This window comes from Hemitrygon akajei, chromosome 23, assembly GCF_048418815.1.
Source record: "Hemitrygon akajei chromosome 23, sHemAka1.3, whole genome shotgun sequence".
Taxonomy (NCBI): domain Eukaryota; kingdom Metazoa; phylum Chordata; class Chondrichthyes; order Myliobatiformes; family Dasyatidae; genus Hemitrygon; species Hemitrygon akajei.
The window spans coordinates 14,130,934-14,150,017 of NC_133146.1; the positions used below are offsets into that span (position 1 = coordinate 14,130,934).

Consider the following 19,084-nt stretch of genomic DNA (forward strand, 5'->3'; position numbering starts at 1 on the left):
TTAATTAACCTGAGCATTGAACTGAACTATCTTACATTCCATTGCAAGACTGTATCCATTTACCTCCTAAGCTTGAAGAAGCTTGGCTTTTATATATTTCCACTTTGCTAACCTATTTGCTTTATCTAGTTTTATATTACTTTATCACGTAGTTACTAATAAAAAGTGTTTATAACGAAAGACTCAGACTCCAGGTGTGTCCATTTCTGCTGGTCCTTTTTATCCCGTTATGAGGTACTAACAAAATTGGGGCCTGCGTCCGGGATATGAACAAATTGGTGGGAGCTATTCTACATAAATTTGGGGTTTGATTGAATGGTTGATTTGATTGGGGAAATTCCCTTTCAATTTGTGTGAGTGGATTATCAGCAGAAATGGACAAACCTGGAGCTGCTCATTGTCTCTCTCCCTCTGTAAGAACTCACAAGCAGGCAGCGTCTTTGTATATTCAAAACAAGCTTTAGAGTTTGTATAACACCATCTCAGGGCAGGCTTTGTCCCTCTCTCTGTAACAACTCAGTGTCCAAAAGCCAGTCTCATTCTCCCGACATTTTAAAGTGATAGACCACAGAAAAAAATGAACCCCAGGGGCACCATTCACTTCAAGATTCAACACATCTATTTATTTATTGAGATGCAACATGGAACAGGCCCTTTCAAACCTTTCGAGCCACACCTCCCAGCAACCCCCAATTTAACCCTAGTTTAATCACGGGACAATTGACAATGACCAATTAACCTACCAACTGGTATGTCTTTGGCCCTTGGGAGGAACCCAGGGCACCCGGAGGAAACCCACGCAGTCACAGGAAGAACATACAAACTCCTTACAGGCAGTGGTGGGAATTGAACCCAGTTCACTAGTACTGTAAAGCATTGTGCTAACCACTATGCTACCTTGTTGTACATTCAGAAATGCTGTTCTGCACATCACTGTTGTAACGTGTAGTGATTTGAGTTACTGTCTCCTTCCTGTCAGCTTGAACCAGTCTGGCCATTTTCCTCTGATCTCTCTCATTAATAAGGCATTTTCACCCACAGAACTGCCGCTCACTGGATGCGTGTGTTTTATTTTTTTGTTTTTTGCACCAATTTCTGTAAACTCTAGAGAATGTTGTGCATGAAAATTCTAGGAGAATATTCTAAGAGATATTCAAACCACTCCGCCTGGCACCAACAATCATTCCATGGTCAAAGTCACTTAGATCACATTTCTTCCCCATTCTGATGTTTGATCTGAACAACAACCAAACCTCTTGACCATCTCTGCATGCTTTCATGCACTGAGGTGCTGCCACATGATTAGCTGATTAGATATCCACATCAAAGAGTAGGTGTACCTAATAAAGTGGCCACTGAATGTATGACACTCTGACAGACCAAAGGAGAGAAAGAACATGCAAGTTGATGGGAAAAAAATTGAAGCAAGAAAAATCACTATTACATACATTTTCTTCAGGATGGTAGCATCCAAAGTCACCAATCCAAAACGCAAATCTATGATCTTCTTCAGCACAAAAATCTTCCGTCTCAAATCATCTTCATTCTCTGAACCATCTCCATTCACAGCAATGTAAGTGCACTCGCCAAACTGAAATCCAAAAGAGACACAATTGGGTTAAGGATGGAGCTTCATTCTCAGCCATTCTCTTAAACTTTTAAGCAGATAAGGATTCATCTTAAACCAACACTACCTTGGGTAGCTGGAGACTTACCAGCATTCAACTGCACCATCAACTGTTAATCGCTAGTTGATTCCAATGGCATTACAAATCAGAAATGCAATTATCTAAATTTGGAAAAGCGGTTTATTAGTTTCACATATACCGAAGTACAGTGAAAAAAACTTAAGTTTTGCAAGCAATTCATACAGATCAGTTCATTACAACAGTGCACTGAGGTAGAACCAGGGAATATAACAACAGAATGCAGAATAGAGTGTTATGGTTACAGAGAAATTGCAATGTGGGCAGACAATAAGATGCAAGGCTACAATGAACTAATTTCCCCAGGTCCAGAGACTGTTTTTTTGTACTAGGGGACTGTTCAACAGTCCTATAACATTGTGGCACAAGTTGTCCTTGAACCTGGAGGCACGTCCATTCAGGCTTTTGTATCTTCTGCCCTACAAGAGGGGCAAAAGAGAACGTCTGGATAGGAGATCAAACACCAAGAGATTCCGCAGATGCTGGAAATCCAGAGTAAAACACACAAAATACTGGAGGAACTCAGCAGCATCTATGGAGAGGAATAGAATCTTTTGAAGGCAATGGCGCCAGCAAACAACACAAGCAACGGTGACATCTTTCAGCCAGTTCAAGAAACTGCTTCTTTTACTACGTCTCTTCTTTCAAATATGATTCTGCTATTAAGTGAAGTGTGATTGAAACCCGAGATTTACATTTCAAAGGCTGATTGAGCGATCTGGCGCTTTGCTGTCTCCTAAGGGGGTTCGATGAGGATTGGAGCGGAGTGGGTGGCCCGTAGGCCAAGAAACGTGGAGATGGGTCATGAGAGCACCATCAACTCCATGTCTCAACAATCTCCCAATTAAAGTTTCAAGCAAGATTGAAATCCATGAGGACAAGGGCAGAAGGTGAGCAGGTGTTGAGTGCCATTTGCCTGCAGGTGACTGCTCTCTCTCCGCTGCCGGTGGAAGGAGCATTTTTTGGGGGTTTCCTCCCTCTCCCCTCCCAGAGGCACGAGTCTGTAGTAGGTTTAATCAACGCGGTTTGTGGATTGGCTCTGCAGTTCACGTTATACACGTTTCTGGTTACACCTTTCTTTATTGTGTGATTTTGATCAGGATGGACTGGTTCTACGGCCCGCAGTCAACGAAAGTCACAGCACTAAATTGACCTGAATGGAACTAAACTGAACATTCCTCGACTCTTTCAGGGATTCTGTGGTTTTGATGTTTTATATTCCTTTTTTTTTTGTTGCTCTTTATGCTGTTTGCATGATTTGTTGTTGTTTTTTTTGCATTTTGGGAGTTTGATGCTTTCTTTGAACAGGTTCCATGGTGTTTCTTTCTTTCGTAGCTGTCTATGGGAAGAAGATAATCGTTGATAATAAATGTACTCTGAATCTTTAAAGAACTGATGCTTTGGGCTGTGACCCTCCATCAGGTCAGACAGACAGACATACTTTATCGATCCCAAGGGTCCTGATGTGTAAATACCGTACCTCACTGATGATTTCAAGTAACCCACTAGTGGATATTCCAAAGGTGACAATCTGAGGAAGTAACAATGGAGAGACTTAAATATCACCTGTTTGCTATCAAATTTAATTTGAGTAGATGGAAAAGCAATGAGGGGAAAGTATGGAACATTAAAAGGCCCAATGGGAACAATTCCTTCATCTGTTGAAAAGTCAGATATTAATTCAATTTCTCTCTCCACAGATTCTGTCTGACTTGCAAGGTACTCAGGGCACCGCGTTTTCCTTTCCAGCACTGAAAATTGTGCTTTTGATCACTGAACCACAGCTATGGGTTTGTCTCAGACTTATTTACTTAGCACATGCATATTGAAATGCATTTTTGCATTAATAGGTGACGCAACCTGATTATGTACTGGGGCAGCTCACAGGTGTCAGTACATGTCGGCACCAGCACAGCATGTCCTCAAGTGTTCAACAGAACACAAGTAACAAAACAGCAGCAGAACGAACACACACACACACACACCTACCCCCCCCCCCCCCGCCCCCAGGACAGGCCTCCAGTATACAGTCTCCAGATTTCAGCAATCAAACTCAACTTCCAATCGACCTTTGGGCCTTGACCTTTAGAATCGACTCCAGGACTAGCCAAAGATGGGACCCTGAATGCCAAGCCTGCCGACTCACCAGGCTTCATGCCTCCTGCTCACACAGACACCTGAACCCAGGACCCACTGACCAGTGACAGCCCAACACCCACAAAGGTATATGAGGGATGTAGATAGGACAAATGCAAGCAGGAGTTTTCCACTGAAGCTGGGTGGGACGACAACCAGAGGTCATGGGTCAACAGTGAAAGGTGAAAGGTTTAGGAGAACGTGAGGGAAAACTTCTTCGCTCAGAGGGTGGTGAGAGGGTGGAACAAGCTGCCAATACAATTGGTGCACGCAAGCTCGATTACAACGTTTAAGAGGAGTTTGGATAGGTACGTGGATGGTAGCAGCATGGCCGACTATGGTCTGGGTGCAGGTCGATGGGAGTAGGCCGTTTAAGTGGTTTGGCACAGGCTAGAACGGCCAAATGTGGCCTGTTTCGGTGCTGAACTTTTCTATGACTATGTCCTTCATCCATATTGCAAGCCTTTGAGCACAGATCGGAGGCCTGAAGTCTCTTAGGTTTATGAACATACTGTTCTGTAAACACATTTCACCTCAAACTATTTGTGAAATCCATCAGGCATTGAAACCATAGCATGCAGCTGAAGCAAATGTCTTGAACCCACCTGGCGAACTGCGAAGAGGTAGTTGTTCTCACTGACAAAGGAGGTGTACGTATCAGAGACCTTCTCATTCAGAGTGATGCAGGAAATGAGGAGAGGCGCAAACAGAGTGTTTATGCTATCCTCAAAGGCCGGCACATGAACCTGCAAACACAAGGAACAGTTTATCCATATTGCAGAGTCTAAATAGCATTTGAAAATGTTTTAATTCCCTTTGAGAGACAGCACACTACACATGAGTAACTTGAGAGTTGGAATCCCCACTGCACAATTTCACATATAATTGAGGCAGATACATTGTTGAGAGTATTTCTGACGAAACACGGAACTATCAAATCTATCTCAAAGTTTATTATCAAAGCACATTACTGTAAATTTCCTCAAGATTTGTTTTCTTGCAGGTATATACAGGAAAATAAGGAAACACACTGGAATTTATCAAAAACTATAAAGGTTAACAAACTATTGTGCGAAAGAAACAAAATAATACTGAGAATAGGAGTTGTTAAGAGTCCTTGAAAGTAAGCCTGTAGTTTGTAGAATTCGCTCAGAGTTATGGTGAGTGAAGTTATCCACACTGGTTCAGGAGCTTGATGGTTGTAGAGTAATAACTGGTTCTGAACCCAGTGGGTGTGGGACCTGACACTCCAGTACCTCCTGCCTCATGGCAGCAGCAAGAAGAGAGAATGGCCTGGATGGTGGGGGTCCTTGATAACGGACGCTGCTTTCTTGTGGCAGCGCTCCATGTAGATGTGCTCAACGGTGGGGAGGGATTTGCCTGTGGTGGAATATGTTGTATTCATTACTTTCCGTTGACCTTTCTCTTCCAGGGCATTTTGTGTTTCCGCACCAGGCAGCAAATGCAACCACTGTGCATCTATCGAAGTTTGTCAAAGTTTTGGTTGCACGCGCAATCTTTACAAACTTCTAATAAAGGCGCCGTTTTGTCTCATCTGTTCCGATTAGAAAAAAATACATATTAAAGAGATAGCCACAAAATTAAAGTTGAGGTAGAGAAGGCCTGCTACTTGAGCAATTGAGTTCAAGGGTCAGGAAATTATGTTGCAGATGCAAAAAACTCTGGTTAGGCCACATCTGGAGCAAGACATTCATTTCTGGTCTCTCATTATAGGAAGGATGTGGATGTCGTGGAGAGGGTACAAAGAGGCATGTTTGTTTATTTATTTTAAATAGTGATACAGCACAGAGTAGGCCCTTTTGGTCCTTCAAGCCACACTGACCATGCAAAACCCAATTAACCTTAACCTAATCATGGGACAATTTACAATGAGCAATTAATCTAAACGGTATGTCTTTAGACTGTGGGAGGAAACCGAAGGGCCCAGGAAAACCCGATGCAGTCTATGGGGAGAACATAAAGAGATCTCTTACAGATCAGCAACTGTCTAAATTGGAGGGCATGTGCTACAAGGAGAGGTTGAACACATCTGGAGTAGCAGAGACTGACGGGAGATGTGACAAGTTTATAAAATTACAAACGGCATCAGTAAACAGCTGTCCTCTTTCTCCCAGGGTCAACACGCGCAAGATTAGAGGAAATGCATTTGAAGAAAATAAACCAGCCGTGATCAAATGGCAGAGCAGATTCAATGGCCTAATTCTGTTCCAATGTTTTCTGGAAAAGTTCCAAAGGAGATGGGGAGTGCAGATTTCTTTTTCTGCCACAGGAAATTGTGGCTTGAATATGCTGGCAGAATTGGTGCTGGGGAGGTATACAACAGACATTAGGTAGGCACATGGAGGTGCAGAGAAAGGAGGGATACAGACCCTGTGCAGGCAGAAGGGATTAGGTATAATTAGCTTAGTTAGTTTGGTACATCATTGTGGGCAGAAGGGCCTCTTCATGTGTTGTACTGGTCGATGTTCATGACAGACTGGAAAAGATCTGCTGGGGCAGTTAGTTCAATCTCACACATCGCAAAAGATGAGCAACTGTCCTGAGTCTACTTTAAAATCCATGTCATCTCCCAAAGGAGCCAAAACTTCAAAGAAAGGGACAGAACGGTCGTGTAGTGTTCAGTGTGGTGCTAGTTCAGGGTTCGACTCTCCCCAGAGTTTGTATGCTCTCCTCACGACCACACGAGTTTTCTCTGTGCACTCCAGTTTCCTCCCACCTTCCAAAACCGCAGGTTGTGGGTATGCCATGTTGACACCAGAAGCATGGTAATACTTGTGAGCTGCTCAAGACAAGTGACACATTTCACTGACAAATAAATCTAATCTTTAAATCAGCTGATGGCCTGATTAGCAACTCTCACACCAGTGGGACTTAATTCACGCAAAATATCCCTACTAATCAGTACCTGCCCTTTACTAAAATGTGTTAGCTGTGAAGGACTGAGATGTTCTTGCTCGAAGGTGCTGATACTTTAATTGAGTGTGGTTAAAAATGTCCAGTGTTTCCTCCTATCGTTCAAGTGCTCACTATCCTCAAGAAACCAAAGCATAATTTAATAACTTGCTCTTGCAAAACATGTCAACCTCTTCAAATAACTACCAACTTTGAAATGAGGCCAGGACACTTGTGCTCAACTCAGCCTACACTGACATCAAAATTCAAGGTAACCTTATTGTCAAAATACATATATGTTACATTATATTATCCTATTTATTTTTCTTGCAAGTATTTACAGGAAAATAAAGAAATACAACAGAATTTATGAAAAATAACCATACATAAACAAAGACTAACAAACAACCAAGGTGCAGAAGACGACAAACTGTGCAATGTTTTTAAGACTGAGAATATGAGTTGTACAGAGTGCTTGAAAGGAAGTCTGTAGGTTGTAGAATCAGTTCAGAGTAATGGTGAAGTTATCTACGCCGGTTCAGGAGCCTGATGGTTGAAGGGTAATAACTGTTCCTGAACATGGTGATGGGGGACCGAAGGCTTCTCCATCTTGTGCCTGATGTAGTAAAGAGTGCAGAGCATGGACTGGATGGTGGGGTGGGGGGGGGGGTTGATGATGGTGGGGTGGGGGGGGGTTGATGAGGGTGGGGGGGTTGATGGTGGGGTTGATGGTGGGGTGGGGGGGTTGGATGGTGGGGGGGTTGATGAGGGTGGGGTGGGGTTGATGATGGTGGGGGGTTGATTATGGTGGGTTGGATGATGGTGGGGTGGGGGGGTTGGATGGTGGGGTTGATGATGGTGGGGTTGGGGGGTTGGATGATGGTGGGGTTGGATGATGGTGGGGTGGGGGGGTTGATGATGGTGGATGCTGCTTTCTTGTTGCAGCATCACGCCAGAAAGGATGGCAACTTTGCCAGTGCAGAGCTAGATTCTGCGCTGAAATCTCCGTTAATTTCTGATCACCTACCAGATATCGACGCACCATAGATCTAGGTGAACAATGGCCTGCTATGCACCTGACTGTAAGAAGCACAGCTCAGCACATCATGGGAAGCAGCCTCCCCGCCAGGGACTCTGGTCTATACGTCTCACCGCCTCCGTAACACCCTTCCGGACATTCTCTCTTCCTAAAATCAATCCCACAGGTTCAAAAACAGTTAAGATGTTACTTCCCCTCTCCGACTTCCATACTGGTATGATTACTCTCTCGATTATAGAACACCACAGTGTAGTACAGGCCCTTCAGCCCTCAATGTTGCACCGACCATGTAACCTACCCTCAATCAGTCTAACCCTTCCCTCCTTCACAGGCCATCATTTTTCTATCATCCATGTGTCTATCTAACAGCCTCTTAAATGTCCCTAATGTATCTGCCTCTAGCACCACACACTCACTATTCTACTTAAAAAACTACCTCTAACAACCCCCCACCATACTTTCTACAAACCACCTTAAAATTATGCCCCTGTGTGTTAGCCATTTCCACCCTGGGAAAATGTCTCTGGCTAGCTATGCCTCCCATCTTCTACACCTCGATCAAGTCACTTTTCGTTCTCAACACTCCAAAGAGACAAGCCCTAACTCGCTCAACACACCCTCATAAAGACACACACTCTACTCCAGGCAGCATTCTGGTAAATCTCCCCTGTGCCCTCTCTAAAGTGAGTACATCGTTCCCCCAACGAGGCGACCAGAACTGAATATGACATTCCAAGTGTGGCCTAAGCAGAGTTTTAGCAAGTTTAGTTAAAATTCTTCCCAGAAGAAAGGTTCGAAATAGCTTTCTAAAGCAACAATTGCTTCTAAACACAGAGAGAAAAAAAAAAAATCACATACAGTGGAAGGGAAACAACAAAGGTCGCTCGAGCATCAGACCTACTGAGCAAGCAAGAACCTCAATCGTGGCCAAATTCCTGACTCGAGGGCAAAGCTGGCCTTCTCATTACCAAGCGGCCTTTTTTGAAACGGAAAGTCAAACACTCACAGCATTGCCTAAAGAGGAGGCAACTGGAAAAGCCACTGGTGGTGCGGGGTGGGGTGGGGAGAACAGGTACTCGAGAAAATATTGAAGGAGGCCCTTCAGCCCCTCGAAACATTCAGTCATGCAGGATAGTCCCGTAACTCCATCTACTGAACAAAAGAGAAACCGCAGCAAAGCATCCTGATGCAAGGTCTTGACCTCAAAATGTCAACCATCCTTTGCCTCCACAGATGATGCTCGACCCATTCAGTTCCTCATACAATGGTTTTTGATTCATCTACCCATTTTTTTGCATTAAGAATGATCAAAACAAAGGCACGCTGGATGTAACAGTCTCCTCCACCCAACCCTGATCACTGAGGTGACTCAGCACTACTTTATAAAACCACCTCTCACGCCACCTGGGGGGCAACACACACAAGTTTGGTCTTCAATGGGAAAATTCATTTTCCTGGCTTGGTACCCTTCTTGCCCGATCAGAAGTGCTCCAAGTTCACATGTGAAGACAAACCACACTCTAGTGTAATGACATTCCATTCAAATTATCCACAGACAATGGTAATCTTCATTTTACCTCTCCATGTTGTCCCATGCTTTGAAATCGCTGTCTCAGTTTTGCTTCAAACTCCTTGTCCGTCCAGTAAAAGAGGACCTGGGCACTCTCACCGGCAATCAGGAGACACTTCATCTCTGCAGCTTTCAATATCCCCACCTGATATCAGACTCCGCTCCCCAATTGCCCAATCATCCGAATGGAACTGTCCAGTTAACCTCCTGACCACAGTAATTTCCCCAGAACTAAATATACCCAAGAACCAATTACACAGTATTCAGATGGATCCCCAACATCCAGAGACTCCAGCCTTCCAGAACGAATTACACAACCCCAAACACCCTAATGCTAATTTACCCTGGGGGTCCCCGACTGACCTGTCTGGAGCTCAGGACTCCTACTGCCCTGCACCCACCCCCCTCCAGCTTTCAAACCAGAAACTGTCGGTTCCCCGAGAGACACACATGTCCAAAGGGAACGTGTCCACTCACAGTCGCACTCCAGCCTTGAGCTCCCGAGAGCACAGACCCCTCTCCCCGCGTCCCTGGGCGCGCACAGACCCCTCTCCCCGCGTCCCCGGGCGTGCACAGACCCCTCTCCCCGCGTCCCCGGGCGCGCACAGACCCCTCTCCCCGCGTCCCCGGGCGCGCACAGACCCCTCTTCCCGCGTCCCCGGGCGCGCACAGACCCCTCTCCCCGCGTCCCCGGGCGCGCACAGATCTTTCTCCGCGCGTCTCCGAGCGCGCACAGACCTTTCTCCCCGCGTCCCCGAGCGCGCACAGATCTCTGTCTCCGAGCGCGCGCACTCTCCCCGCGTCCCCGAGCGCGCACAGACCTTTCTCCCCGCGTCCCTGGGCGCGCACAGACCCCTTTCTCCCCGCGTCTCCGAGCGCCCACAGATCTTTCTCCGCGCGTCCCCGAGCGTGCACTCTCCCCCGCGTCCCTGAGCGCCCACAGACCCCTTTCTCCCCGCGTCTCCGAGCGCCCACAGACCCTTTTCTTCACGCCCCCCGAGCGCCCACAGACCCTTTTCTTCACGCCCCCCGAGCGCGCACAGATCCTTCCCCCCGCGCACCCTCTCGTCACGTCCGAGTCATGGGGCAACTTTCAGAACTAAACGAAACTCCGCTCGAGCTGCCAACTTCGTGTCCTGCTTTGTCCAATCAACTACGCTCGACTATCTCGCCTCCCCCAATCAACTTGCGCTCGACTATTCTGCCTCCTCCAATCAACTTGCGCTCGACTATTCTGCCTCCTCCAATCAACTTGCGCTCGACTATTCTGCCTCCTCCAATCAACTTGCGCTCGACTATTCTGCCTCCTCCAATCAACTTGCGCTCGACTATTCTGCCTCCTCCAATCAACTGCACCCGACTTCCCTTCCAGCGTTGTGTTCGTACCGGACTTCCCTGCCTTTTCCAATCAACTACGCCTGGTTTCATAACTTTGCCCGATCAACCTCGTGTGACTGCCTCACCTTGTCAAATCAACGTTGCAACTTCACTATCTCCTCCTATCAACAGCGCCTGGCTTTTCCAATCAACTGCATAAAAATTCTGCCAACGTTTCAAACAGCCGCTGCTTCATCAGCCTCATCCAATCGAAACTACCTTAGTTTACAGCTATACCTAATTGGCTTTGGGAGAGTCGATATGTTCGTCCAATCGTAACACGCATTTTCATTTAACCAGCCAATCACTTCCACCGTTTTTTTTTATTGACGAGAGCTGAATTGTCAATGGACTACAATCGGAATACTGCAGATATGTATCAGAGGGAAAGTTCTCATATTGGGATGTACTTGATTAATATGTGAAACTACATTTCCTGATCACTTGGTTTTGGAGGATATCCAGTTGACTGATCTGTGCTTTCTACTCAACGCAATCGTTACGGGATCAATTCCCAGATCGTTGGGACTTCACAAAAGGAAAGCTGTTCGCTGGCGGACTAATGAATGTAAAAGAGCTGTGAAGGAGAGGAATAAAGTTTTTAGTAACATTAGTAAATCACAAACACCAAAAAATCTGCAGATGCTGGAAGTCCAAAACAACACACACAAAATGCTGGAGGAACTCAGCAGGTCAGCCAGCACCTATGGAAAAGAATAAACAGTTGACGTTCAGGCCGAGACACTTCTACCTCTCCAGTCCTTTACCTTTCCTACCCACCTGCCTTCACCTATCACCTTCTAGCTATCCTCCTTCCCCTCTCCTTACCTTTTTTTATTCTGGCGTCTTCCCCCCTTCCTTTCTAGTCCTGAAGAAGAGCTTCGGCTGGAACTAGGCCCGTTTTATTCGTTTCCACGGATGCTGCCTGGCCTGCTGAGTTCCTCCAGCATTTTGTGTGTGTTGCTTGGATTTCCAGCATCTGTGGAATTTCTCGTGTTCGTGTTATAATATGTTTACACAGTTATTGGGTTTGTTGGTTTTGAAATTCTTTAATGCAATATAGATTGAAGGGCAACTTCCTGCTTCCTGGAAATTAGTGATTATTATCCCTATATTGAAACCTGGTAAAGATCAATCAGATCTTTCCAGTTACTGACCTATTTTGTTACCTTCACATGTGTATAAGATAATGGAATGAGTGGCTTTAGCAAGGCTTTTTTACGTTGTGGGAAGTAGTGGAAAATTAACTGTATACCAATCTGGATTTTGCAAAGGGAGAAAAACCATGGACTTGGTGTAAGTTTGGAATTTGATATTTGTAAGGCCCAAGTTAGTAAAGAATCAATGGTAGCAATTTTCTTTGATTTAGAGAAAACTTATGATATGTTACAGACACAAGGCTTGCTGCTTCAACTGGAAAAGATGGGAATAGGTGGTAGAATGTTGAGTTAGATTCAAAAATTTTTGTGATATGGAGATACAAGATTGGGAGGGAACAACATTCTCTAAGGAGTATGAGATAGAAACATAGAAAAAAAATCTACAGCACAATATTGGCCGTTCGGCCCACAAAGCTGTGCTGAACATGTTCTTACCTGAGAAATTACCTAGGGTTACCATTAGGCTCCATGTACCTGTCCAGGAGTCTCTTAAAAGACCCTATAGTTTCTGCCTCCACCACTGCCACTGGCAGTCCATTCCACGCACTCTATCTGAGATAGAGAATGGGACTCCACAGTGGAGTGTGTGTAGCCCACTCCTTTTTAATATTATGATTAATTATATTTCTTTAAATGTTGGCTCGGGCACTTCCACATTGTTTTATGATGTACATCATATATGTCAAACTCAAGGCCCGTGGGCCAAATCCGGCCCGCGGTGGAATTATCTTTGGCCCGCGAGATAATATCTAATTACTATTAAAGCTGGCCCCAGTAATCGAAGCGCCTATGGCGTATGATATGGCTAATGCTGAGTTTATTCAGGTACCAGGTTTTCAGGGTTTTTAGTGTTTATTCGGCAGTCTTGCTCGGCAGTCTTCTTCATAAGAAACGGAATTTGTAAAGTGAAACACTTTGTAGTTATAGCAGAGACTGAGACACATGAGAGCAGGCTGAAAAAACGGAGGCAACGAAAGCTGTGTTCGCACGCGTCCGACTGATCCGGCCCGCATGAAGCTGCATTTTGCTTAATCTGGCCCGTGACCTAAAATGAGTTTGACACCCCTGAAATGGTGAGTGTGGAAGAGAGGCAGGAATACAAACTATATAGTTAGGAAAATGCAGGCAGCTATTAATGAAGTAGAGGAATGGGGACGCGGGTGGGGGCTTAAAATACCTGTTGCAAAGACTCAGGTGATTTGTTTTTCTAAAAGGATCAATACATTCACAAATGATCTCAAGATATATGGTAAATTTCTTAAACAAGATTCAGTGGCAAAGTTTCTCGGGATGTGGGTGGATGCAGGGCTAACATGGAAAGTGCATATGAATAAAATCTTAGAGACGTGTGAAAAAGCCCTGAATGTGTTCAGGTGCTTAGCTGGGTGTGATTGGAGTTTGAGTTGGAAACAAATATATATTGCTTTAATCAGATCTATCTTTGATTGTGGACGTGCTGCTTATGGGTCGGCCTCGCCAATGGTCTTTAAACCTCTATATAAAGTTTAAGCTCAATCATCGAGATTATGTTGTGGTGCTATTAAATCATCCCTAATTTCAGCATTACTGGTAAAAATGGGTGAAGTACAGGTTACAGTGAGTAATGGGTTAACTTACAGTAAGAGGACATGAAGTTGGTCATCCAATATTATCAACATCAGTAGATGTTGGAAGCACTGTATTGGTAAGCTCTTCAGTGTTGAGTGGGTGGGACTTGCTTGCATCAAACACCAGGTGCTCTCTTCAGTTACCTGATGAGGTAACTGCAGCCTTTGGCCATGGGTAAATGTCATCAGGTGGTGCCCAACCTTCACCCTGTAACCACTAAACTCTCCAGCTGGCAAGTCAGCAGTGGTGGCCAAGTCACTGCCCGTCTGCTCCTGACTTCCAGCTCAACTCCTCGCGCCTGCTCCATATCCAGCAAGAGGCTCTTTCTGCTTCTTCCCCCACCCCCTGCGAGTGCTTGCTTCTTGCTCATTTCATCAAGGCCCAGCACAGACAACGACCTCCATGCTGACCCTATGTCCACAGGGAATAGCCGCGTCTGCCACCCTCTGTCCCTGCACTCCTGGACTAAGGACTGGTCCTTCGGGGCCTTCCTCTTGCGAGCCTCCTCGCATCCTTCCTCCCATGGTACTGTGAGCTCCACCAGGATGGTTTTCTTATCTTCAGTGGACCACAGTACAACATCTGGTTGAAGTCTGGTTTGCACCACCTCCAGGAACTGCAGCTTCATCAACCCTCATCTCCCATAGTTTGGAGTTCGGAGCAGATGGGACTTAGGCCTTTTTGATATGACTGGCGCGGCCTTCTCCTTGATGAAAATGACAGCCCTGTGCCAGCTGGTCTCTTTTTACAGCTCTCCCACTCCAGTGTGTCAGCAAGGGACAGCAGGACCTATACCATCCTTGTGTTAAAGCCTTTTTGTATCCTGACAGTATGTGTGCCAGTGAACCCCGCTGACCACATAGCTTGCAGTTGGGGTCCTCTCTCAGCCCACATGTGTGCAGACATGATGGTGTAGGGAGAGTTTCACACACGGATCACAGGAGGAAAGAAATGTGGTAGGGCTCCAGTCTCCAAAGCTCTGCCCAAGTGATCTTGCACTTAGGAAGATCCCATTTTGTCCAGGTGCTCTGTTACCCCAACTCCACTGCCTTTGATACCTGTCTTTCGGTTCTCACTGTTCCATATCTCTGCTTGGATCATGTCACACCCACCCCTTGCACTTGCACTCCCCCATCGTTGGAAGTGTGCTGAGCTGAGGCCTTTGCTCTCCCAGGCATGGGTTGCTGATGATATCCCTCAATTGCAGAGCTCACTGCCTGGTCTATAGCCGAGTTGGTGGCCCACTTTTCGCCCAACCTTGTTGTGACACCTACTTGATTCATTAGCTGGTCATCGGAGCCCCTCAGTGTTAACACAACCCTACATTTTGAACTCCACCACTACCGATGACAACAGCAGCTGTAGCAAGCCTGATCTTATGTAGAGCCCTACTGAAGTAAAACATGGAGGGATCCCTAACCATCTCCGCAGGAGCTTGCTAACTTTCCTCTCCATGCCTTCTTCAGTGTTCATGGGGAACTCGTACACTGTGAAAACCCAGAGCAGCCTTCCAATATCAGTACAGTGTTGGAAGCACTGTATTCATAAGATTTTCTTACTATCTTTCCTTTTGGTTAGTCCTGACGAAGGGTCTCGGCCCAAAATGTCGACAGCGCTTCTCCCTATAGACGCTGCCTAGCCTGCTGTGTTCCACCAGCATTTTGTGTGTGTTGTTTGAATTTCCAGCATCTGCAGATTTCCTCATGTTTGGTATTCATAAGGTCTTCAGTTTTGGGTGGGTGGGAAATGAATGGGCACAAATTTTTCAGTGTTTAATGTGGATTATGGTCCCAGAGTATCCCTTTCTGCCACTCCTTCTTAGTTTTGTGGTCGATTTAGGACTTCAGGAAAGATCAAGATCAAGAGTGATGTCACCACTCTTTATGGTGCCAACAGCGTTTGCCCACAATGCTGAACGCAACGACAACGCAAAACAACACAAGCAGCAGCAACAACAACAAGAGAACAAAGCAAGTCCTCATCCCACCCTACCATCCCTCACGCACTCAGGTCTCCAACCCTCTGAACCTCCAGTCCTTGGCCTCGACTCTCAAACGCACAGATATCGGACCTCCAACCTCGATCCTCTGCCCTGGACTCACCCTCTGCCTCCAGAGCTGAGGTGGTACGAGAGAAAAGCAATACCAGAACGGAGAATAGAGTGATGCAGTTAGGTTGAAGGACAGTTATTATTTTGTTGTAACAAAAACAAGTTGCTCATTGTATTCTCTGCCTAAGGATTCTTTGGTATTGAGGAGTAGTAAGATGATCTAAAGGGGTTTTTCTTTGAGGCTGAGTGTTGGATTTAGTGGCCTTAAAGATCCCTGTGAAGGCAAATGTCTGGGTTGTTGTTTTTTTAAGTTATTTCTCTGTAAGTTGTTGCATCTAAGGAGAGCAATAATTGAAGAGACAAGTAAAAGCTGAACTGGAGATGACTTCAAGGTTCTCGAGATTACTCTAATCACTTCAGATTTTCATACTGAGGGGTTTTGGTGTGATCACGAGGCCCATGAGCGAGTACAATCTTCTGCTGTTGTGGAGCACCACGGTGGCGTAGCAGTCATGCAATGCTATTAATGTCCGGGGTTCAATTCTGGTACAGTCAGTAAGGAGCTTACACATTCTCCCTACCACCATGTGGCTTCCCCCCCCAGTGTCCAAAGACGTCACAGGTTAGTAGGTTAATTTGTCTCACAGTTGTAATTGGGCGGCACAGGCCTGTTACTGCACTGTAAGTCTGGAAAAATCTTCCAGGTCAGGGAGCAGGACTGAGACAGTCTGTCTCACACCTCTGCATTTGGCACTCTTTTCACACTACTTATTTTTTATACTTCTTTTTGTAACATACTAATTTTTTTATATAGTGCACTATGCTCCTACCACAAAATAACAAACGTCATGACATGTCAATGATAATAACCCTGATTTTGTTTCTGCTATAACAGAAGTGTGAGGAACAGCGTCTTTACATCTGAACTCAACACCAGCGAGCGTCTGGATAACACTCATTCATGTCTGTTGTTTCTGAGCTGAATTTAAGGAAGTAGTCGGTGTTAAGGAAGTATTTGGAGAGCAAAGGTCACTTTGAAGTAGTGACTCAAAAGTGCTACCAGGTATTGTGAGTGAACTGTGGGAGGGAACAAATTGAACTTATCTGTGCCATTAGCTCACTAAAGTGATGATAAATCCTCCTGGCGGTTATACACTAGGCATAAAGATAAATACTGAGCACTTTAGTAAAGCATTAGCCAATCTCAGGAAACCAAGTCCCGTGTCTTCTAGAGGTAATGACTCATCATAAAATTGCACAAAGCAGAATACAGTATCTGCTCGGCCACGTGTTAACTTTTTCCAATTAAATCTTCCTTTTCCTTAACACCCAGCGCCTGTAAATTTCTCCTTTCTTAATTAAGTCCAATTTCCCTCCACTGTATATTCAGCGAGTACATTCCAAAGTTCAAAGTAAGTTTATTATCAAACTATGTATCTGTCACCAAATACTATCCTGAGATCCATTTTCTTGCCGGCATTCACAGCAGGACGACGTATACCATACTTCGAAGTGGAAGACTAAACACAAAGACGGACAAACAACCGATGTGTAAAAGAAGGCAAACTAAACAAATAATAAGAATAAATAACTGAATAATTCTGAGAACATGAGTTGTAGAGTCCTTGAACATGAGACCATGGGTTGTGGAATAAATTCAGAGTAGCGGAGAGTGGAGTTATCCACACTGGTTTAGGAGCCTGAGGTTGAAGGGCAATAACTGTTCCTGAACTCGGGCCGGGTGACCCAAGGTTCCTGTACTTCCTGCCTAAGGGCAGCAGCGAGAAGAGAGCACGGCCTGCCCGGTGGGGGGTCCTTGATGATGGAGGCTGCTTCTTGTGGCAGTGCTCCTTGTAGATGCACTCAATGACAGGGGAGGGCTTTGCCTGTGATGAACTGGCGTGTCCCAGATAATGGTGCAGCAGATCCAGTATCTGTGTCTCCAAGTCGAAATCGAAAGAGGCTGAAGACCAAAGAAGATGGTCTGTCCTGGGGCGAGAGGGATTGCGTACGTGCACGGGTGGGAAGTTCTTGATTGGCTGTTGTTTTGTGTTCTGCTGAACCCTGTGGAAATACTATGTCGGCATTGGAATGTGTGGTGGCACTGGTGGGCTGCCCCAGCACACTCCTGGGGGTGTTGGTTGTTAACACAAATGACGCTTCCATGGTATGTTTTGATGTGCATGTGATAAATAAATCTCAATCTGCAGGAAAGGAATTACTACCTATTACCAGATCTTTGTTTATGAAGCGAAGAGACAGGGAGGGAGAAAAGAGAGTGGAGGTTAAAGTTGACAAGCCCACGGGATAAGCTGTTGAAGAACTGGGGGCAAAGGAGATGGGAGAGGTGACTGAGAATAAGGAGAGGGGTGAACCTTAAAAAAATCCTTTAAAACCAAACTTACTTTCCATGACCCAGATATGAAATTGGGAGTCCTGTCCGTGTATGGGAGGGAGGATATGGGGCTTTCTTTGCTGTCATTTTGTGGCTTGCTCTGTTCTGTCAAGTCTGGTGGGACTACCATGTTGACGCCGGAATGTATGGTGACACTTACGGGCTGCCCCCAGCACATCCTTAGGTTATATCGCTCGTTAATGCAAGTGACACTTTTCACTGTATATGTCGATAAATAAACAAAGCTGAGTAAGAACGACAGCTGTGGTCCAGTGACCAAAATCAAAATACCATGCTAGAAATTTGAAGCCCAACATAGAATGTCCCTGAGTACCTCGCAGGTCAGTCAGGATCTGTGGAGGGAGAAATTGAATTAATATCTGACTTTTCAACAGATGGAGAAGTTGCTACCATTGGGCTTTATAATGTTTCATACTTGCCCCGCACTGTGGGCATGCTAGATGGCGATGCAATGTGTGCTGACACTCGCCGGCTGCCCCCGGCACATACTTAGGTTGTGTTGGTTGTTAACACAAATGGTCCAGTAACTGTAGGCTTCAAAGGACGTGCGAGAACTAAATCTGAACCTTGAATATAAAATACTGCAGATGTTGGAGAGCTGAAATAAAAGGAGGAAATACTCGGCAGGTTGGGCAGCATCTGCAGGGAGCAAAGCAGAACTAATATCTCAAGTCAGAAAGGCACCTTCTGAAGATCAAAATAATGAACAGGCTAACAGTGTTCTCAGAGGCACATTTATTCACCAGTTTGTGTTACAGAAGGTTTTGGAATGCGAAGGTGTACATACGCTGGGCTCCAGTGTGCGTTTGGGACACCATCGATCCCATATTGCAGTGCTCCACAATCACCTTCACGCAGCAAAGGGTTGGGGGGAGATGGTAGGGGTTGCGAGAGAGAAGGGGAAACGATAATAATACTCAGGTATGCTTAATGATGGAAGCAGAGAGGGGGGCAGCACACAAACACACTCAAACCAACAGCACTTTCAATTCTGTGAAACTAACTCCAGGAAACCGCTTCCGCTTTGTCTCTAGTGCAGGGCTTCTTACCAAAGCAACACACACAAAATGCTGGAGGAATTCAGCAGATCAGGCAGCATCTCTATTTCA

The 19,084-nt window shown here is 45.5% G+C and overlaps 1 protein-coding gene across 1 annotated transcript in view; it reads right to left on the minus strand.

Moving 5' to 3' along the window:
* The window catches only part of hps1 (HPS1 biogenesis of lysosomal organelles complex 3 subunit 1), a 59,953-nt gene extending 49,407 nt beyond the window's left edge, over positions 1 to 10,546 (minus strand). Inside the window, exons 1-3 of the mRNA XM_073026975.1 lie at positions 9,372 to 10,546; positions 4,448 to 4,588; positions 1,449 to 1,591 (exon numbers count right to left, since the gene is read on the minus strand). Coding sequence (XP_072883076.1) covers positions 1,449 to 1,591; positions 4,448 to 4,588; positions 9,372 to 9,485 — 398 coding nt within the window. The 5' untranslated portion in view covers positions 9,486 to 10,546. The remainder of the gene's footprint in view (positions 1 to 1,448; positions 1,592 to 4,447; positions 4,589 to 9,371) is intronic.
* Between the last annotated feature and the right edge of the window lie 8,538 nt (positions 10,547 to 19,084).